The sequence below is a fragment of the Pristiophorus japonicus genome, chromosome 3, assembly GCF_044704955.1.
Source record: "Pristiophorus japonicus isolate sPriJap1 chromosome 3, sPriJap1.hap1, whole genome shotgun sequence".
NCBI classification, from domain to species: Eukaryota; Metazoa; Chordata; class Chondrichthyes; family Pristiophoridae; genus Pristiophorus; species Pristiophorus japonicus.
The window spans coordinates 311295225-311313268 of NC_091979.1; the positions used below are offsets into that span (position 1 = coordinate 311295225).

At 46.3% G+C, this 18044-nt stretch overlaps 1 protein-coding gene across 1 annotated transcript in view; it reads left to right on the top strand.

The window, feature by feature from the left end:
• pcdh15b (protocadherin-related 15b) overlaps positions 1-18044 on the top strand; it is a 1866923-nt gene that overhangs the window by 1715680 nt on the left and 133199 nt on the right. The window contains exon 30 of the mRNA XM_070875055.1: positions 2763-2851. Within this exon, the coding sequence (XP_070731156.1) occupies positions 2763-2851 (89 nt within the window). The remainder of the gene's footprint in view (positions 1-2762; positions 2852-18044) is intronic.

Consider the following 18044-nt stretch of genomic DNA (forward strand, 5'->3'; position numbering starts at 1 on the left):
AATGGAACATTCCTTTATGAGTACTCTTCTGGCCATTGAAGTCACAGTTCAAAATAAATCTTACGTTGCCACTCTTACTTTAACAATTGTTCCATTTGTAATAATACAAACCAGTATCAATTTACAGAGGCAGAATCGCTCTTACTGAATGATCTAATGCACAAGGTACTGTGGACACAATGCTCACTGAGGATCTCTTTCAGGAACCTATTTGGGAGCGGAAATAGATCGATAAAGCAACACATCCATGAATTAAGTGTTAGATTAAGTGATTTCCCATTGTTCGCCTCCTCCACCAGATCTGCCCTGCACTGAGTCTTACTCCCCACAGAGGCAGCATATTTGGATATGTGTCGCCCTGAAGGTTCTCACTTCTGATTTACTGTCTTGTTAAGGTACTTTCATATGCTCTGAAACCATGCCAGCTAATCAGTTCTGTGCACTGCAAGAAAGCTGAGTGAAAACAACCTTAAATTGAGCTTCAGAGTTCAATTCAGCATCTGCAGCTTTTGTATTATTTTTAAGTATTGTTAAAATAGAATACTATTCTTACCACTTCATTCTCATTTTTTTTTTTGTTCAAAGTACATCTTAATGAGTAATTCCAGTAAAACTAAATTCTATTCCTTCTTCAAACTTGAGTGAAAATTTTCCAGCCAGTCACAGGACTGGATTTTTATTTGGATTGTGCCTCTATTAACACCCCGGAGGGGCGGTGATGGGCCTCGAAATGATTACCGCCCGGTCGGCCAGCTTCCAGCACCCCGCCAAGAAATTCGGTGCCGGCTTTGCGGTGGCCGGTGTGCAATGCCCCCGGTATCGTCGCGATCTCAAACTTAGTTTTGCGCTGACGCCATAGCACCCTGTCGACAACCCGCCAGAGAAAGCTGGCGGTCAGAGCTGGTGGTGAGAGACGGAATGACTGCATGAGGATATATTTACAATCAGGGAACTTTTGGTTGGCTTTACTTGCCTCAGAACCCCATAACTTCTGCTTTCGGGAAAAAAAAGACACTTCTTTTCCTGCATAATGCAAGAACAAATGAAGCTTGATCCTTTGGTGAATGCTGCTATTCAGCTTTGTCGCTGAGGGCCACAACTTGTCAATGGGGCTGTGATTCTTCCCAGTCAACTACAGATAACCCATGCAATCCAATAACCAGCAGACTAGGTGGTCACAAATGGGCAAGCAATGGGAAGCTAACCAGAGTTTTGTACTGGTAACCTCCATGGTTTAGGCTGATTAAATTCCACAGTAACCCTGTGCACACTTGGGTGTCCCGAAGCCTTGGGTCTGCCAATCTACACTTTCTGAACAGGTTATTGGCGTTTGTCCCTGTGGGGAGACTGTGCACTCCATATCAGGAAACAGAAATTCTGCAGGTGCAGACTTCTCAGTCTTCAGTTTGGAGACTCTTAAATATGATGATGGACTTTTAAGTATGCTGGAAAAGTTCTTTTTCTTTTCATTTCAAGGGTGTTGGTTCATTTCCCCTTTGTTAAGAAAAGAAGTAGATGCGTGTCAGCGCATCCATAATGCAACATACGTGTATCCAAGAGACAGCTTCTTTATACTCATCAAAATGCATTGTTAAACCTGGTGCAGTAACACTCTGTACCCAACTGAAAAATGCACAAATACCAAATGTAGCACGGAAAAAGGCAACGATTTGATTCATGAATGTGCAACTTTTTAAGTGGCATAGTGAGTTGTAGTGAATGATGAGATATAACGGTAACCTCACAATGGTGATAAGTATGAAAGGATCAGCTTGGGCATTGGAGGGATGCTTTATGGTGTTGGTGTGGGGTGGTGCCAATCTGGCACATCATGTGGCAGCCAGTGTGCACAGCGTCAAGTGAAGTAAATCTGGCCATGGCGAGGCCAACCCTGGCCTCCCGGGCAGCACTGTGCTTGGGAGCTGATGCCCTCTGTCCTATGCAGCCTCAGGTGATTGCGGAGAAGGTTGGAGTTGTTGTTGGTGCTGCTCGTGTCCCAGGTGCTGCTGGTGTTGGGGCTGATCGTGGTGGAATTCTAAGGACCAAGGTGAGAAGAGTATAAAGGGCACCGATGCTAATGTAATAGATGGCAGGTGAAGTAGAGATGACAGAAGCGATCTATCCATGGTGAGAGAACGAATGAGGTCAGACTGGATGGTGATGTGTAAAAACTTTAACGGTGAATTTGTTGAGGAAATGCAGTGAGGAAGAGGTTGTGGCTGAGGGAAGATATCTCTGTAAGGTGGGAGCTTTTACTGTACATTTGAAGCTGTCAACTCAACAGCTGATTCAGTGGCCATTGAACTCCCGCCTCAGCTTGACAGATGTGGTCCACGACCAGCGTGGACCCCAAGCGTGCTGACAAATGCTGAAGGTGAGCTGAAAATCATCTTAAGTGGCTCTAAACAAGCCACTAGTTACCTGAATTGGGTCCTCTGCTGTGATCCCGTTGCTGTGTGTCGGATCTGCCTAGTGCTGACTACCCGACATCGGGGAAAGATGCACGGCGTCGGGTTCACAGTGGGGACCCAACCCGCCGGGGAAAAAGAACAATTTCCCACCCAACTTGCCACCAATCGCGCCTGCTGACACCTTGCAAAATCCAGCCTGAGCGATCCTAATTTGAGTATTTATAAGGGACAAGGCTTATGCATCTTTTAAAATGCAGCTGAACTGATTCCTTTATTCTAAATATATAACATTGTCTGCAATAAGCGATTGATATGTTAGAACCGACAAATTTGTATTTGTCTTTTCTCTAGGTATCCGTCGTCAATGAATTGGATATGCAAGTGATTGTTTCAAATGTCCCTCCTACTCTGGTGGAACAGAACAAGGATCAACTGATTGGGTAATGTGTTGTTTTCATATCTTAAGGGGTAAATATTTATTTGTCTGAATAGAAGGAGACATGAGTTTCTTCAAAATTATCCCTGATATTTTAATTGTTTTTGAAATCTGTAAAACGTCAAATGAATGCTGCATATAAAATGCAGAAGTTACTGATGGTAAACATTCTTCTTCAATTACACAAATTACTTTAAAGAATATGGCGAAGAAATTCATTACCATCCTGTTTGGGGGCGGTAACATTTGAGAGGTGGGAAACTTTAACGGTAGGCGCCAAGGTTTCCCCCCCTCTCAAAACGTTTGGATTATTGCTCCCGGAATGTAGTGGAGGGCTAAATCAGGCGCTCCACTTCCTTCTTGGAGTGCTAACGGGGCGGGCTCCTCAGTAGGCCGTGCACTGGGCCATGCGACACTGCCGCGTCCAAGGAGCTCTTCCCTCACTTAAAGGGAAGTGCCCACGCTGCAGGCTCTGCAAATTAGAAAGGACCTACCTGGACCGCGGGATAGGGGGTGCCGCGCGATCAGCTCAGAACTCAAGCAGAGTGCTGAGCTGAGCGATCATGGCCAGGACCCCGGCGAAGAAAACGGAGCAGCACCGCGAAAACCAAGGTAAGTTTTTTTTTACTTACCTCGGCCACCTCGCCTTTAATTATCGCTCTGTTGGTGGCCAGCCACCCGATTCCGATCGTCCAGCGCTGCTGCAGAGGGCGAAACTCAATTTCGGGGCCGGGGCGTTAACAGGGGCGATGATGTCATGATCTCCGGGCGTGGGAGATCGGGGCGCTGCTAAACATCCGCCCAATACGACGGGAGTCGTTGTCAGCGCCAGGCCCGGTCAGTAATGCATTTGTGTATTTGTTAGCACCCCCCCGGGAGGTGCAAATGCATTGAATTCTGACCCCTATGTATCTAAAACGTATGCTGACTCTTAATACCGCACAGCATCACTTCAAGGCTGTGTATCACTTCATAAAATGCCACACCAATTAGTCACTGGAATTGACTAAATACTGTCAGCAATTAGGTAGCACAAATCAAACTTAAATACTAAAAGAAAAAAATGTTGTTTGCTTTGTGGGTTTTGAAAGACTGCCGAAGTGGCAGTGGCAATGTACTTTCTGCTGAATCCAAGGAAAAGTAAAGGTTAAGTTGTGTTTCATGTTTTAATCACTGATAACTAGTTACCTCTGTTATACAAGTACTAGACTCCCAAGAGGGTTGGATTTCACCTTCAGCTGGCATTCAAGCTTGTCGCTCATGTATGGACAGGGTTTGTCTGTTCCCAGCCAGACTACATTCGGTGTACCTCAGGTGAATGTTTGCAGGAGGAGGAAATGAAAAATCAGAATAGAAACTTGTCCTACACTACAAGAGAGCACTTTGGAGGGAATGTTGACTCTGGGCGATAGTGTTAAACGGACACTATCAGATCAGCTGCCTGTTATACATCCCTCCCAATTTTCATTTCCATTGATATTGGTTTTCTTTGACATTTGTAAAAATTGTTTACATTTTTTTTTTGCCCCATGACCATTATTGGCATCAAGGGATTTTCCAATGGGAATGCCCCAATCTGAGTTCTTTCAAAGAAGAAGAGGAGGGCCAACGAAGGGATGCAATGTCAGGTAGTTCAGGCTGCACAAGGAGTGCTCTGTGCCCACCACTTAGCACCTGCATATGTACATCTGCAGACAAAGGTGACTAGACCTCTCTTTAGCAGTTGATGAATCCATGCGGAAGTTTCATCTTTCAAAGTAGATTCTTGCAATAGACTCGGTGGCACAGATACACATAAACTGTTATGTTAGATGGTGTCTTCAAGAGCAACCCAATCACTATGGTATGCCTTCATGAACTACATGAAAGAAGGCACATCAGGATGAGCAGCAGCCATCAAAATACAATTAGCCACAACAACCAATATGCCACCAACCATATTTGCAGGCATTGTCACACCTACCTGGCAATGATTGTGGGGAACTGTCTTCATAGGATTTGGCTCAGCACAGAGCCAAATACAAACCTAGGCCATCCGATGTAAGAACCCCTGCTGCTAACATGCACCATAGAGCTGGCACAGCCAGTGATGGAACCAGTCAGCTGGGCCCTGAACCTGCTTGCACTATCTTGCAGCCATGCAAATTTAATTGGGTGATGACAGGCAATCATCTCATCATTTCAAAATCAAAGTACATGGTATTGGGGGTAATATACTGACGTGGATAGAGAACTGGTTGGCAGACAGGAAGCAGAGAGTCGGGATAAACGGGTCCTTTTCAGAATGGCAGGCAGTGACTAGTGGGGTGCCGCAGGGCTCAGTGCTGGGACCCCAGCTCTTTACAATATACATCAATGATTTAGATGAAGGAATTGAGTGTAATATCTCCAAGTTTGCAGATGACATTAAACTGGGTAGCGGTGTGAGCTGTGAGGGGGACGCTAAGAGGCTGCAGGGTGACTTGGACAGGTTAGGTGAGTGGGTAAATGTATGGCAGATGCAGTATAATGTGGATAAAGTGAGGTTATCCACTTTGGGGGCAAAAACTCAAAGACACAATATTATCTGAATGGTGGCAGATTAGGAAAAGGGGAGATGCAACGAGACCTGGGTGTCATGGTTCATCAATCATTGAAAGTTGGCATATAGGTACAGCAGGCGGTGAAGAAGGTAAATGGTATGTTGGCCTTCATAGCTAGGGGATTTGAGTATAGGAGCAGGGAGGTCTTACTGCAGTTGTACATGGCCTTGGTGAGACCTCACCTGGAATATTGTGTTCAGTTTTGGTCTCCTAATCTGAGGAAGAACGTTCTTGCTATTGAGGGAGTGTAGCAAAGGTTCACCAGACTGAATCCCGGGATGACTGGACTGAGGAGAGACTGGATTAACTGGGTCTTTATACATTGGAGTTTAGAAGGATGAGAGGGGATCTCATGGAAACATATAAGATTCTGACGGGACGGGATAGGTTAGATGCAGGTGGAATGTTCCCGATGTTGGCAAAGTCCAGAATTTTAGGATAAGGGGCAGCCCATTTAGGACCGAGATGAGGAGAAACTTCTTCACTCAGAGAGTTGTTAACCTGTGGAATTCCCTGCCGCAGAGAGTTGTTGATACCAGTTCATTGGATATATTCAAGAGGGAGTTAGAAATGGCCCTTATGGCTAAGGGGATCAAGGGATATGGAGAGAAAACAGGAAAGGGGTACTGAGGGAATCATCAGCCATGATCTTATTGAATGGTGATGCAGGCTCGAAGGGCCGAATGGCCTGCTCCTGCACCTATTTTCTATGTTTCTATGTTTCTATTTCAACTTCAGCAGCTATCAAACAAGAGATCCAGATGTTGGGCTACTTGCAGACTCAGGCCGACAAATGTATATCATCCTTTCACTTCACTTTTATTGTCACTTCTTAATCTGCTATCCTTCCAGCCTGGGCAAAGACTATTTATTGGTTGAGATGCTTTTGAACCACTTTAGTGCAGTACTGAGCGGGTGCTGCTCTGTCAGAGTTGCCGTCTTACAGATGAGATATTAAACCGAGTCCCTGTCTGCTCTCTCAGTTAGACATAAAAGATCCCATGGCACTATTCGAAGAAATGCAGGAGAGTTCTCCCTGGTGTCGAAGCTAACAATTACCACAAAACCAACATTTGTAAAAAAAACATTAACTGGTCATTGCTGTTTGTGGGTCCTTGCTTTGCATAAAATATCTGCCACGTTTAACAACACTTCCAAAGTATTTAATTAGCTGTGAAGCGCTTTTGAAAATCCTGAGGCAGTGAAAGGCAATGGGCCAGAAATTGCGGTTGAAGTCTTGCCATGGGCGGATGCCTCTGACCGCAAAAAATAATTATGAAAATACCTGGTGGTCCCAGAGGAATGAACACTTCCGCTCCGAGGCCGAGATGCACAGCCTAGCGCAGAAGCCCACTCCTCCCAGCAGCGTACGCACATGCTGGGATCATATGGGCCTGGACTACCAATGAAAATGTAATATTGCCATTGATAGTAATGGTGAGTTCCGTTTGTGTGGAACTTCCATTAATATGAATGGGAATACCACCAAAAACAAGACATAAATTTAAAAAACATCTCACTTATTCAAAATTAATAGACATTGAGTTAAATTAAATGTTCTAGAAATGTTTTTATTTTTTTGACATTTTTTTTTAATGGGCCCGAACTTGATGAAGGATCCCGCCCGCCCAAGTTCCGCCCAAAGGGCCAACGATGGCCGCCGAGGTCCCTGACAGTTCTTTGGGCGGGATTTTCATCACCCAGGTCCATCGAAGGTCGGTGGGCGGCAAATCTGCAACGTACGCCGCCAATCTGGGCGGCAGCCGACGGGAGCTCTCATTCTCGGCGGCAGAAGGCGTTTGCCGCCCAAGTGCCACCGAGGGGCCACGGAGGGTCAAAGAACTAAAAATAAAAAGCATCAAAAACAAACAAAAAACAAATCTGACGACCTTCAGGGGACCCCATCCAGGTAAGTACCTGTAAAGAAATAACTTAAATATACTTCACTAACCTTTTTTTTACAGCATCTTCACACTTACCGTTGGAGGACAGAGCTGCCTGCACTTAGCAGTCCACCCCCAACTCCCGCCCACATGAATATGGCATCTCGGCGGGTGGGAGTGTACTTATGCGCATCGGGCCGTCCGCTGACGTCGGCGGGCGCTTCCTAGCGGCTCTCTCCTCCCGCCCGCTCCATGCCACGACGAAAGTGACACTTGGGCGGTTCGACAAGAGGAATGTTGGTGGCAGTGGGCAGCAGTGCGTGGTAAGTTATCCAATTTCGGCGCCAATATGTTTTAATGGTGTTAAAAGTAAACTTACCTTAATAGACAGGGTTTTTAATATAAAAATGATTCATAACATTTATTTTTTCTATCTTTTAAAACTCTTACACTGGTAAAAGCAGGCCTTTTACCAGGCGTAAGAGTTTTCGTTGGGCAGAGTTGGGCAAGTAGCCCAATTCTCCGCCCGCGAAGGCCCTTTTCCTGGCAGATCGCAAGTGCCGGGTTTAGGAGCATGTGCAGTGCGCGCATAAACGTGGAACTTGCGGGGTTTCTTCGGGCACGTGCGCATATACACGCATCCAGATAGGCCTCAGTTTATGGTTCATTATGTAACTGCTAGTCTATTGTTCTTTTCAAAGGCTTTCAGAACCATTCTGACACTATTCTGGCATTTCCCTTTAATTATTCTCTTCCCCTTTAATTTCATTTGCTCACAAATTTCTGCTCCCAAGACTGCTGTGTCTCCTGCATCTGTATAAATCTGCATCTGGATCTGTTGATCGTTATGAGGTAATCCAGGAAATTTGAATACTATTAACTTCTGGTGGGGTTTCTACCAGTTTTGAACTATTTCGATCCGACTTACAACAGTAGACAGACATTGTTCCCAGTGAGTTAAACGAAGGGTTACATTTTGAAGTTTAACCACAGAACTTTCTTCGCAAGCTGTGTCCCTGTCCTCCACCAAAAATTACCTGCATTAAAATGTAAACATATTGCTTGTCTCTGTGTTCCCAGCCGTTTCAGGGTTCCATCACTAGTTGGGCTTTACCTTCGTTGACATTCAATTATTTCTTGCACGTTTCAAAACTGGATTATCGCATGCTTTCCTGTTAGTTCTTTTAAAAGACTTTTTAGCTCCGTGAGAAGTGTTAAAAGCTCATTTTAGATAATATATGGTTTGCTGGTACTATTTCATTCTGCCAACACAACCGCATTCACAGCAATTCGTTTTAAGGGGCCCAAATTTGGCCAGGAGTCGCTCCGCTTTCTTTGGAGCAACTTGATTTTTCTGGAGTATCTTAAAAATCCCCATTTTGCACATTTAATTTGCGCCAGTGTAAGTGACTTAGTTAGGATTTCGTTTTAGTTTAGTTATCTTTTTGAAAAAGGGGTGTTACCAGTCACCTATGCCTGTGTTGGCCATTTAAGCCAGTTTCGGCAGCTAATAGTTGCTCCAAACTAACTTAGGCCAGCGTATGTGGCCACTTGTGGCCGCACAGAAAACCCTTGCGGAAAATTAAGAAATCAGCGCAGGTAGCCAGAGATAGGGGCGGCAAGGTAAGCACGGAGGACCTTGCAAAGCACTAAACACCTTCACAACAACTAATACAGATCTTGTACTGTAACTTTTGCATAATTTACACATTCCACTATATAAAGCTTCATAAAATATGCACTTTTTAATACCATTTATATCAGAAGACAAAGGGTTTCATAAAACCATTTATGAATTAATTAGGGACAACTTTTCGAATTCAAGCAGCTTGTTCTTTTTCTAAATCATTTAAAGAAACTCTCCTCCTTTCCCCCCCCATCAAAACTCTTCTCCCCCCCCACCATCAAAACTCTTCCCTCCCCATCAAAACTCTCCCCCCACCGACAAAGCTCTCCCCCCCCGATCAAAACTCTCCCCCCTCCATCAAAACTCTTCCCCCCTTTCTCCTCCCTTCCCCCATCACCCCCCCCCCCCCCACCGCAAAGTCTCCCCGCACCAACCTGTTTCTTGTAGCCCTCAGCGCGAGAAGGCAGCGGCCGGCCTGTGCGGCAGGCCACTGGGCCCGGGATAGGGGCGGTGAGCTTCGGGTCCGGCTCACAGCCTGCAGGACATGCTGGGTGGGCGAGGAGCTACTGTGCATGCGCGCAGACTCCACCGCGCATGCGGACAGCTGCCAGCACTGTTTTCGGCGCAAGGCTGTAACTCAGCCCCCCCCCCCACTTCACGAGAAATACCACGTCAGGACCAGGGACACACAGCAGAGCGGCCAGAATCCTTCGTAAGTTTTTGGGCCTTGTTTTGAGCGCACAAAGTCAGCGCATCTGGGGAGAGTGCGCCGGGAAAAGGGGTTGGGGAAATTTGGGCCCATAGTCACACGTTTCTGTTTTTTTTAATTACCAGTTTATTAATTTTGGAGAGAAAACCTTCTTCACTCCTAATTTTGGTGAACAGAAAAATTCTGTGCTAGCTGGAGTGAAGGGCCATGTTAATGGTTCCCTTTGAAAAATGTCACTGATAAATTGCGGATACATCGTAGATCAATTATTTGAATAATTTTAGTAGATAGCTGAAAAAAATATTTCATACTGGTGAAAGTGGCATGGCTGCTTTACGTAATGTCTCAGAGCAGCCAAATTGATGTCTCTTTCATCTCAGTTTCAACCAATGCAGTAATGGTATCCATAGGTCATTCTCACTTACGTCTGGTAGCGATCACAAGGCAATTCATTTCAACTCATCATAAAACATAGCAAAAATATTGCACCTAATTTAGGCTGCAGTTAGGCATCAAGATATTCTTGGAAATATGCACTCATGAGCAGAACATAACTACATTCTTAATACAACATACAGGGCCAGAGTAAAGGGGCCGAAAATTCGGTCGGGGGCGGTAACAGCTGTGAGGCGGGACTTCCTGCTCCAATCGTGGAAGTCCCACCCCGTGAGCTAAGTTGGGCCTACTGCCCCATAGAGGAACTGCAGAGCAAAATCTGGTGCTGCAGTTCCTGTCGGGGGCGGAACCGGGGCGCAAAGGGATGCGCAGTTTCCAACGCTACGCGGTAGAATGCGTAGCACTGGCGGGTAGACCGGGCCCACCCCTTCCGACAAAGGGGAGGGCCAAGCTGCCGACTCTGCCGGCGGGAAACGGAGCCATCGCTGGGCCACCAGGGAGTGGGATGCCCTGACAAAAGCCCGCCACACAAGCAGAGTGCTGGGCTGCAAGATTGCGGCAAGGACCCCAAGATTTACAATCAAGAAAGCGACCGTTGTGTATTTACTGCTGCAACTCTCCTTTAATTTTCACCTCACGAGCGGCAGCTTCACGGGGCGCTACCAAATTTTCGCTCTGAACCGAAAACAGGTCGCTGTAAATGGGGTGACATGCTGTGCGCAGTGGCCTGGGGCACTACCGGTCGGAGTGGGGCGCAACCGGTTAGCGCCGCCACTAAACTCCTGCGCCCCATTAGCGCAAACGATCTGAATTTTTCGCAAAAAGATGTCTTACTGCATTTATATAGGGCCCTGGTGAGACCACACCTGAAGTGTTGTGTACATGTTTGGTCTCCCTAATAAGGAAGCCTACACTTGCCATGGAGGGAGTGCAACAAAGGTTCTCCAGACTGATTCCTGGGATGGGGGGACTGTCCTATGAGGAGAGATTGAGTGGACTAGGCCTATATTCTCTAGAGATTAGAAGAATGAGGTGATCTCATTGAATCTTACAAAATTCTTACAGGTCTTGACAGAGTAGATGCAGGGGCAGTGTTTCCCCTTGCTGGGGCATCTAGACCAGGGTTCACAATCTCAGAATAATGGGTCGGCCATTTAGGACTGAGATGAGGAGAAATTTCTCCACTCAGAGGGTAGTGAATCTGTGAAATTCTCTACCCCAGAGGGCTGTGGAGACTCAGTCGTTGAGTATATTCAAGACAGTAATCGATAGAGTTCTGAATATTAAAGGAATCAAGGGAGATTGGGATAGTGAGAGAAGATGCAGTTGAGGTAGATGAACAGCCATTATCTTAATGAATGGCAGAGCAGGCTTGAGCTAATAGCCTGCTCCTGCTCCTATTTCTTATGTTCTTCTCAATGCATAACGTTCCATTAAAAAAATAGCAATGTGCATTGCCCAGTGATTCTCGTAAGCTGTATAAATGGTCAGAATATCTTTCTGTTGGACATACTCATAATTGGGCAGAATTTGCTGTCAATATAATGGTAAGGTTAACGCGCTCGCTGTTATTTATGGATAAATAGTACAGCTACTTTAGAGCAGTGTTAGATGCGCGATTAAATGTGAATATGCAAATGTTGCTGCCCGAGTTGCACTGCTCTGCCGTTAGCTTCACAAAAGCAGTATCTTGCCCTTAGCCTCCCCGTTTTTTTTTTAGAAAGTTTGCTATCTTTGCCCATTAATTTCCTGTAAAACACGCCACAGAAAGTAACTTTTCCTTTCCATGTATTTTTTTCTGACTCTCTTCATCCAGTCTTTCTTTCCCTCTCTTTATTTCTCTTTTGGTGCATTAAATTCACCTCTTTAATTCACCCTCATTCTCAGTCCTTCCTGTGTTTATTTCTCAATCCTTAAATCTCATTGGTTCGGGAAATCTTGTTGCTTGCGCTGTTCACGCAGGTCTCAGATGTTCTGTCTTTCTTGCGGCGCCGTGGTCAGCTAACACTTTCATCAACTTTGCAGGCAAAAGTCTTTTGAGCTGAAGGATGCAGAGACAAGTCTAAGATGCCCTTGCTACAGCACATTCTCGCCCAAGCTAGAAATAAATAGCTGCTTTTTGTGTTTAATTTTCAGCATGAACTGTAGAGTGTAAATATCCATTATGGCTGTTATAGTCTGGTAATAACCCATTCAAAATAAAGCTGATTGAAATATGTACCCTCATATGGGGTGCTTTTTAAAAAATACCCTTACAGTAGAACAATATCAGAGCACAAGAGATAGTAAAAGTGACACTTTTATTTCGTGAAAAAATGTATAGAGTGAGAGTCTTCAGTGTATTTTGTGCAACTCTGGTATTGCTTGTTGGATGTGAATTACTGCTAAGTCTCCCTTAGCTGAGGAACTGGTGTGTGACTAGAAAACCAATTGGACGTTTGCCTCTGATTTAACAGTCTTGCTATCTGCATCTGTGACCAGCTCTGTTGTATCTGAACCAGTGCCAGGAGTACTCTGACTGGTAGTTGCTTGTGGCTCTGTCATGCTCTGACACAGTGCCTGTAGCTACTTGTGCAGGCACGGAGTGGACACTGATTTACTGCCACTCAATTCATCCTGCGCTTTCTTATGCATCCAATACTGAAGGCCATCTCCTCTCAATGGCCACTGATTCATCTTAACATGGACTAGTGAGCCTCTATGAAGTCTTTAAATCACTTCCTAATGGTTATGTTTTCAAGCCGGCGAAGCCTCCCTTGGATCCAGACCTCAAAACATTCATAGTTGCAATGTGAGCATCAGTGGGAGATATTCCTGAGGTATCTATGACCTGCTTTACTGTTATCACTGATGTGACTCTCTGTTCAATGTCAGACTACCGAGCAAGCAGCTGGCCATCGACCCTTTGCATTGGTGTGCCTTTGGAGCCAATTGCACTTTTAACACAGCTCATGTTCCAACATTCTCTGTTAGAAATCGCACTGACAAATGTATATCCAAGGCAACTCACGAGTATTCAGAATGCCAGAACATCTCCTTGTACCTACGAGGTCCCCAGCAGCCACTACCTCTGTTAAATCGTCAATGCCAGTGGCCCATGCATCACCCTCATCACCAATAACGGATGGAAGGCACCTGTATTTGGGCTGCTGGTTGATGTAACTATAGATGATGGCACAAAGTCTTGTTTTGAATGTTCCTCTGCAGCTGCACTCTCAAAACCACTAGATCCTCCATGTGAAGAGAGCATGTGGGGGTCAGTATTACACGTGGGTCAGTATTACACGTGGGTCAGTATTACACGTGGGTCAGTATTAGCATGTGGGTCAGTATTACACGTGGGTCAGTATTACACGGTCAGTATTACACGTGGGTCAGTATTACACGTGGGTCAGTATTAGCACGTGGGTCAGTATTAGCACGTGGGTCAGTATTACACGTGGGTCAGTATTACACGTGGGTCAGTATTGGCACGTGGGGTCAGTATTGGGACGTGGGTCAGTATTACACGTGGGTCAGTATTACACGTGGGTCAGTATTAGCATGTGGGTCAGTATTACACGTGGGTCAGTATTACACGTGGGTCAGTATTACACGTGGGTCAGTATTGACACGTGGGTCAGTATTGGCACGTGGGTCAGTATTAGCATGTGGGTCAGTATTACACGTGGGGTCAGTATTAGCACGTGGGGTCAGTATTAGCACGTGGGGTCAGTATTACACGTGGGTCAGTATTACACGTGGGTCAGTATTAGCACGTCGATCAGTATTAGCACGTGGGTCAGTATTACACGTGGGTCAGTATTAGCACGTGGGGTCAATATTAGCACGTGGGGTCAGTATTACAAGTGGGTCAGTATTACAAGTGGGTCAGTATTACAAGTGGGTCAGTATTACACGTGGGTCAGTATTGGCACGTGGGTCAGTATTGGCACGTGGGTCAGTATTAGCACGTGGGGTCAGTCTTAGCACGTGGGTCAGTATTAGCACATGGGTCAGTATTACACGTGGGTCAGTATTAGCACGTGGGGTCAGTATTAGCATGTGAGGTCAGTATTAGCATGTGGGTCAGTATTACACGTGGGTCAATATTAGTATGTGGGAGTAGTATTAGCATGTGAGCTGTATTAGCATGTGAGGGATGTATTAGCACATGGGGTCAGTATTAGCACGTGGGTCAGTATTAGCACGTGGGGTCAATATTAGCATGTGGGTCAGTATTACACGTGGGTCAGTATTACACGTGGGTCAGTATTAGCACATGGGTCAGTATTAGCATGTGGGGTCAGTATTAGCATGTGGGGTCAGTATTAGCACTTGGGTCAGTATTAGCACTAGGGTCAGTATTAGCACGTGGGTTCAATATTAGCATGTGGGTCAGTATTACACGTGGGGCACGTGGGTCAGTATTAGCACGTGGGTTCAATATTAGCATGTGGGTCAGTATTACACGTGGGGCACGTGGGTCAGTATTAGCACGTGGGTCAGTATTACACATGGGTCAGTATTACACTTGGGTCAGTATTAGCACGTGGGTCAGTATTAGCACGTCGGTCAGTATTACACGTGGGGTCAGTATTAGCACGTGGGTCAGTATTACACGTGGGTCAGTATTAGCACGTGGGTCAGTACTACACGTGGGTCAGTATTACACGTGGGTCAGTATTGGCACGTGGGTCAGTATTAGCACGTGGGTCAGTATTAGCATGTGGGTCAGTATTACACGCGGGTCAGTATTACACGCGGGTCAGTATTGGCACGTGGGGTCAGTATTAGCACGTGGGTCAGTATTGGCACATGGAGTCAGTATTAGCACTAGGGTCAGTATTAGCACGTGGGTCAGTATTACACGTGGGATCAGTATTACACGTGGGTCAGTATTGGCACGTGGGTCAGTATTAGCATGTGGGTCAGTATTACACGTGAGGTCAGTATTAGCACGTGGGTCAGTATTAGCACGTGGGTCAGTATTGGCACGTGGGTCAGTATTGCATGTGGGTCAGTATTACACGTGGGATCAGTATTACACGTGGGTCAGTATTAGCATGTGGGTCAGTATTACACGTGGGTCAGTATTGGCACGTGGGTCAGTATTAGCATGTAGGTCAGTATTAGCATGTGGGTCAGTATTGCATGTGGGTCAGTATTACACGTGGGATCAGTATTACACGTGGGTCAGTATTAGCATGTGGGTCAGTATTGCATGTGGGTCAGTATTACACGTGGGATCAGTATTACACGTGGGTCAGTATTACACGTGGGTCAGTATTACACGTGGGTCAGTATTGGCACGTGGGTCAGTATTAGCATGTGGGTCAGTATTGCATGTGGGTCAGTATTACACGTGGGTCAGTATTACACGTGGGTCAGTATTACACGTGGGATCAGTATTACACGTGGGTCAGTATTAGCATGTGGGTCAGTATTGCATGTGGGTCAGTATTACACGTGGGTCAGTATTACACGTGGGTCAGTATTGGCACGTGGGTCAGTATTAGCACGTGGGTCAGTATTACACGTGAGGTCAGTATTAGCACGTGGGTCAGTATTGGCACGTGGGGTCAGTATTAGCACGTGGGGTCAGTATTACACGTGGGTCAGTATTACACGTGGGTCAGTATTAGCACGTCGATCAGTATTAGCACGTGGGTCAGTATTACACGTGGGTCAGTATTAGCACGTGGGGTCAATATTAGCACGTGGGGTCAGTATTACAAGTGGGTCAGTATTACAAGTGGGTCAGTAATACACGTGGGTCAGTATTACACGTGGGTCAGTATTGGCATGTGGGTCATTATTAGCACGTGGGGTCAGTCTTAGCACGTGGGTCAGTATTAGCACATGGGTCAGTATTACACGTGGGTCAGTATTACACGTGGGTCAGTATTAGCACGTGGGGTCAGTATTAGCACGTGGGGTCAGTATTAGCATGTGGGTCAGTATTAGCACTAGGGTCAGTATTACACGTGGGTCAATATTAGTATGTGGGAGTAGTATTAGCATGTGAGCTGTATTAGCATGTGAGGGATGTATTAGCACATGGGGTCAGTATTAGCACGTGGGTCAGTATTAGCACGTGGGGTCAATATTAGCATGTGGGTCAGTATTACACGTGGGTCAGTATTACACGTGGGTCAGTATTAGCACATGGGTCAGTATTAGCATGTGGGGTCAGTATTAGCACGTGGGTCAGTATTAGCACGTGGGTCAGTATTAGCATGTGGGTCAGTATTACACGCGGGTCAGTATTACACGCGGGTCAGTATTGGCACGTGGGGTCAGTATTAGCACGTGGAGTCAGTATTGGCACGTGGAGTCAGTATTAGCACTAGGGTCAGTATTAGCACGTGGGTCAGTATTAGCATGTGGGTCAGTATTGCATGTGGGTCAGTATTACACGTGGGATCAGTATTACACGTGGGTCAGTATTGGCACGTGGGGTCAGTATTAGCACGTAGGTCAGTATTAGCACGTGGGTCAGTATTACACATGGGTCAGTATTACACGTGGATCAGTATTAGCATGTGGGTCAGTATTACACATGGGTCAGTATTAGCACTAGGGTCAGTATTAGCACTAGGGTCAGTATTAGCACGTGGGTCAGTATTAGCACGTCGGTCAGTATTAGCACTAGGGTCAGTATTAGCACGTGGGTCAGTATTACACGTGGGTCAGTATTACATGTGGGTCAGTATTAGCACGTCGGTCAGTATTAGCACGTCGGTCAGTATTAGCACTAGGGTCAGTATTAGCGCGTGGGGTCAGTATTAGCACGTGGTCAGTATTAGCACGTGGGGTCAATATTAGCACGTGGGTCAGTATTACACGTGGGTCAGTATTAGTACGTGGGTCAGTATTACACGTGGATCAGTATTACACGTGGGTCAGTATTACACGTGGGTCAGTATTAGCACGTGGGAGTAGTATTAGCATGTGAGCTGTATTAGCACGTGAGGGATGTATTAGCACATGGGTCAGTATTTGGACGTGAGTCCATATTAGCGGGTGGGGGCAGTACACTGGATAGCAGAGTATATACAGCACAGAAACAGGCCATTCATCCCAATCAGTCCATGCTGGCATTTATGCTCCGCTCGAACCTTCTCCCATCTTTCCTCATCTAACCCTATCAAATATCCTCTATTTCCTTCTTCCTCTCATGCCTATCTCATCATCATCATCATCATCATAGGCAGTCCCTCGGAATCGAGGAAGACTTGCTTCCACTCCTGAAGTGAATTCTTTTGTGGCTGAACAGTCCAATACGAGAGCCACAGACTCTGTCACAGGTGGGACAGATAGTCATTGAGGGTAAGGAAGGGTGGGACTGTATTGCCGCGCGCTCTTTCCGCTGCCTGCATTTGATTTCTGCATGCTCTCGGCGTTGAGACTCAAGGTGCTCAGCGCCCTCCCAGATGCACTTTCTCCACTTAGCAGAGTCTTGGGCCAGGGACTCCCAGGTGTCAGTGGGGATGTTGCACTTTATCAGGGAGGCTTTGAGGATGTCCTTGTAGCGTTTCTGCTGCCCATCTTTGGCTCGTTTGCCATGAAGGAGTTCCGAGTAGAGCGCTTGCTTTGGGAGTCTCATGTCTGCCATGCGAACTATGTGGCTGCCCAGCGGAGCTGATCGAGTGTGGTCAGTGCTTCAATGCTGGGGATGTTGGCTTGGTCGAGGACGCTAATGTTGGTGCGTTTGTCCTCCCAGGGGATTTATAGGATCTTGCGGAACCATCGTTGGTGATATTTCTCCAGCGACTTGAGGTGTCTGCTGTACATGGTCCATGTCTCTGAGTCATACAGGAGGGCGGGTATTACTACAGCCATGTAGACCATGAGCTTGGCGGCAATTTTGAGGGCCTGGTCTTCAAACATTCTTTTTCTCAGGCAGCCGAAGGCTGCACTGCTGCACTGGAGGCAGTGTTGGCTCTCGTCGTCAATGCCTGCTCTTGTTGATAGGAGGCTAGGAGGCTCCCGAAATAAGGGAAGTGGCCCATGTTGTC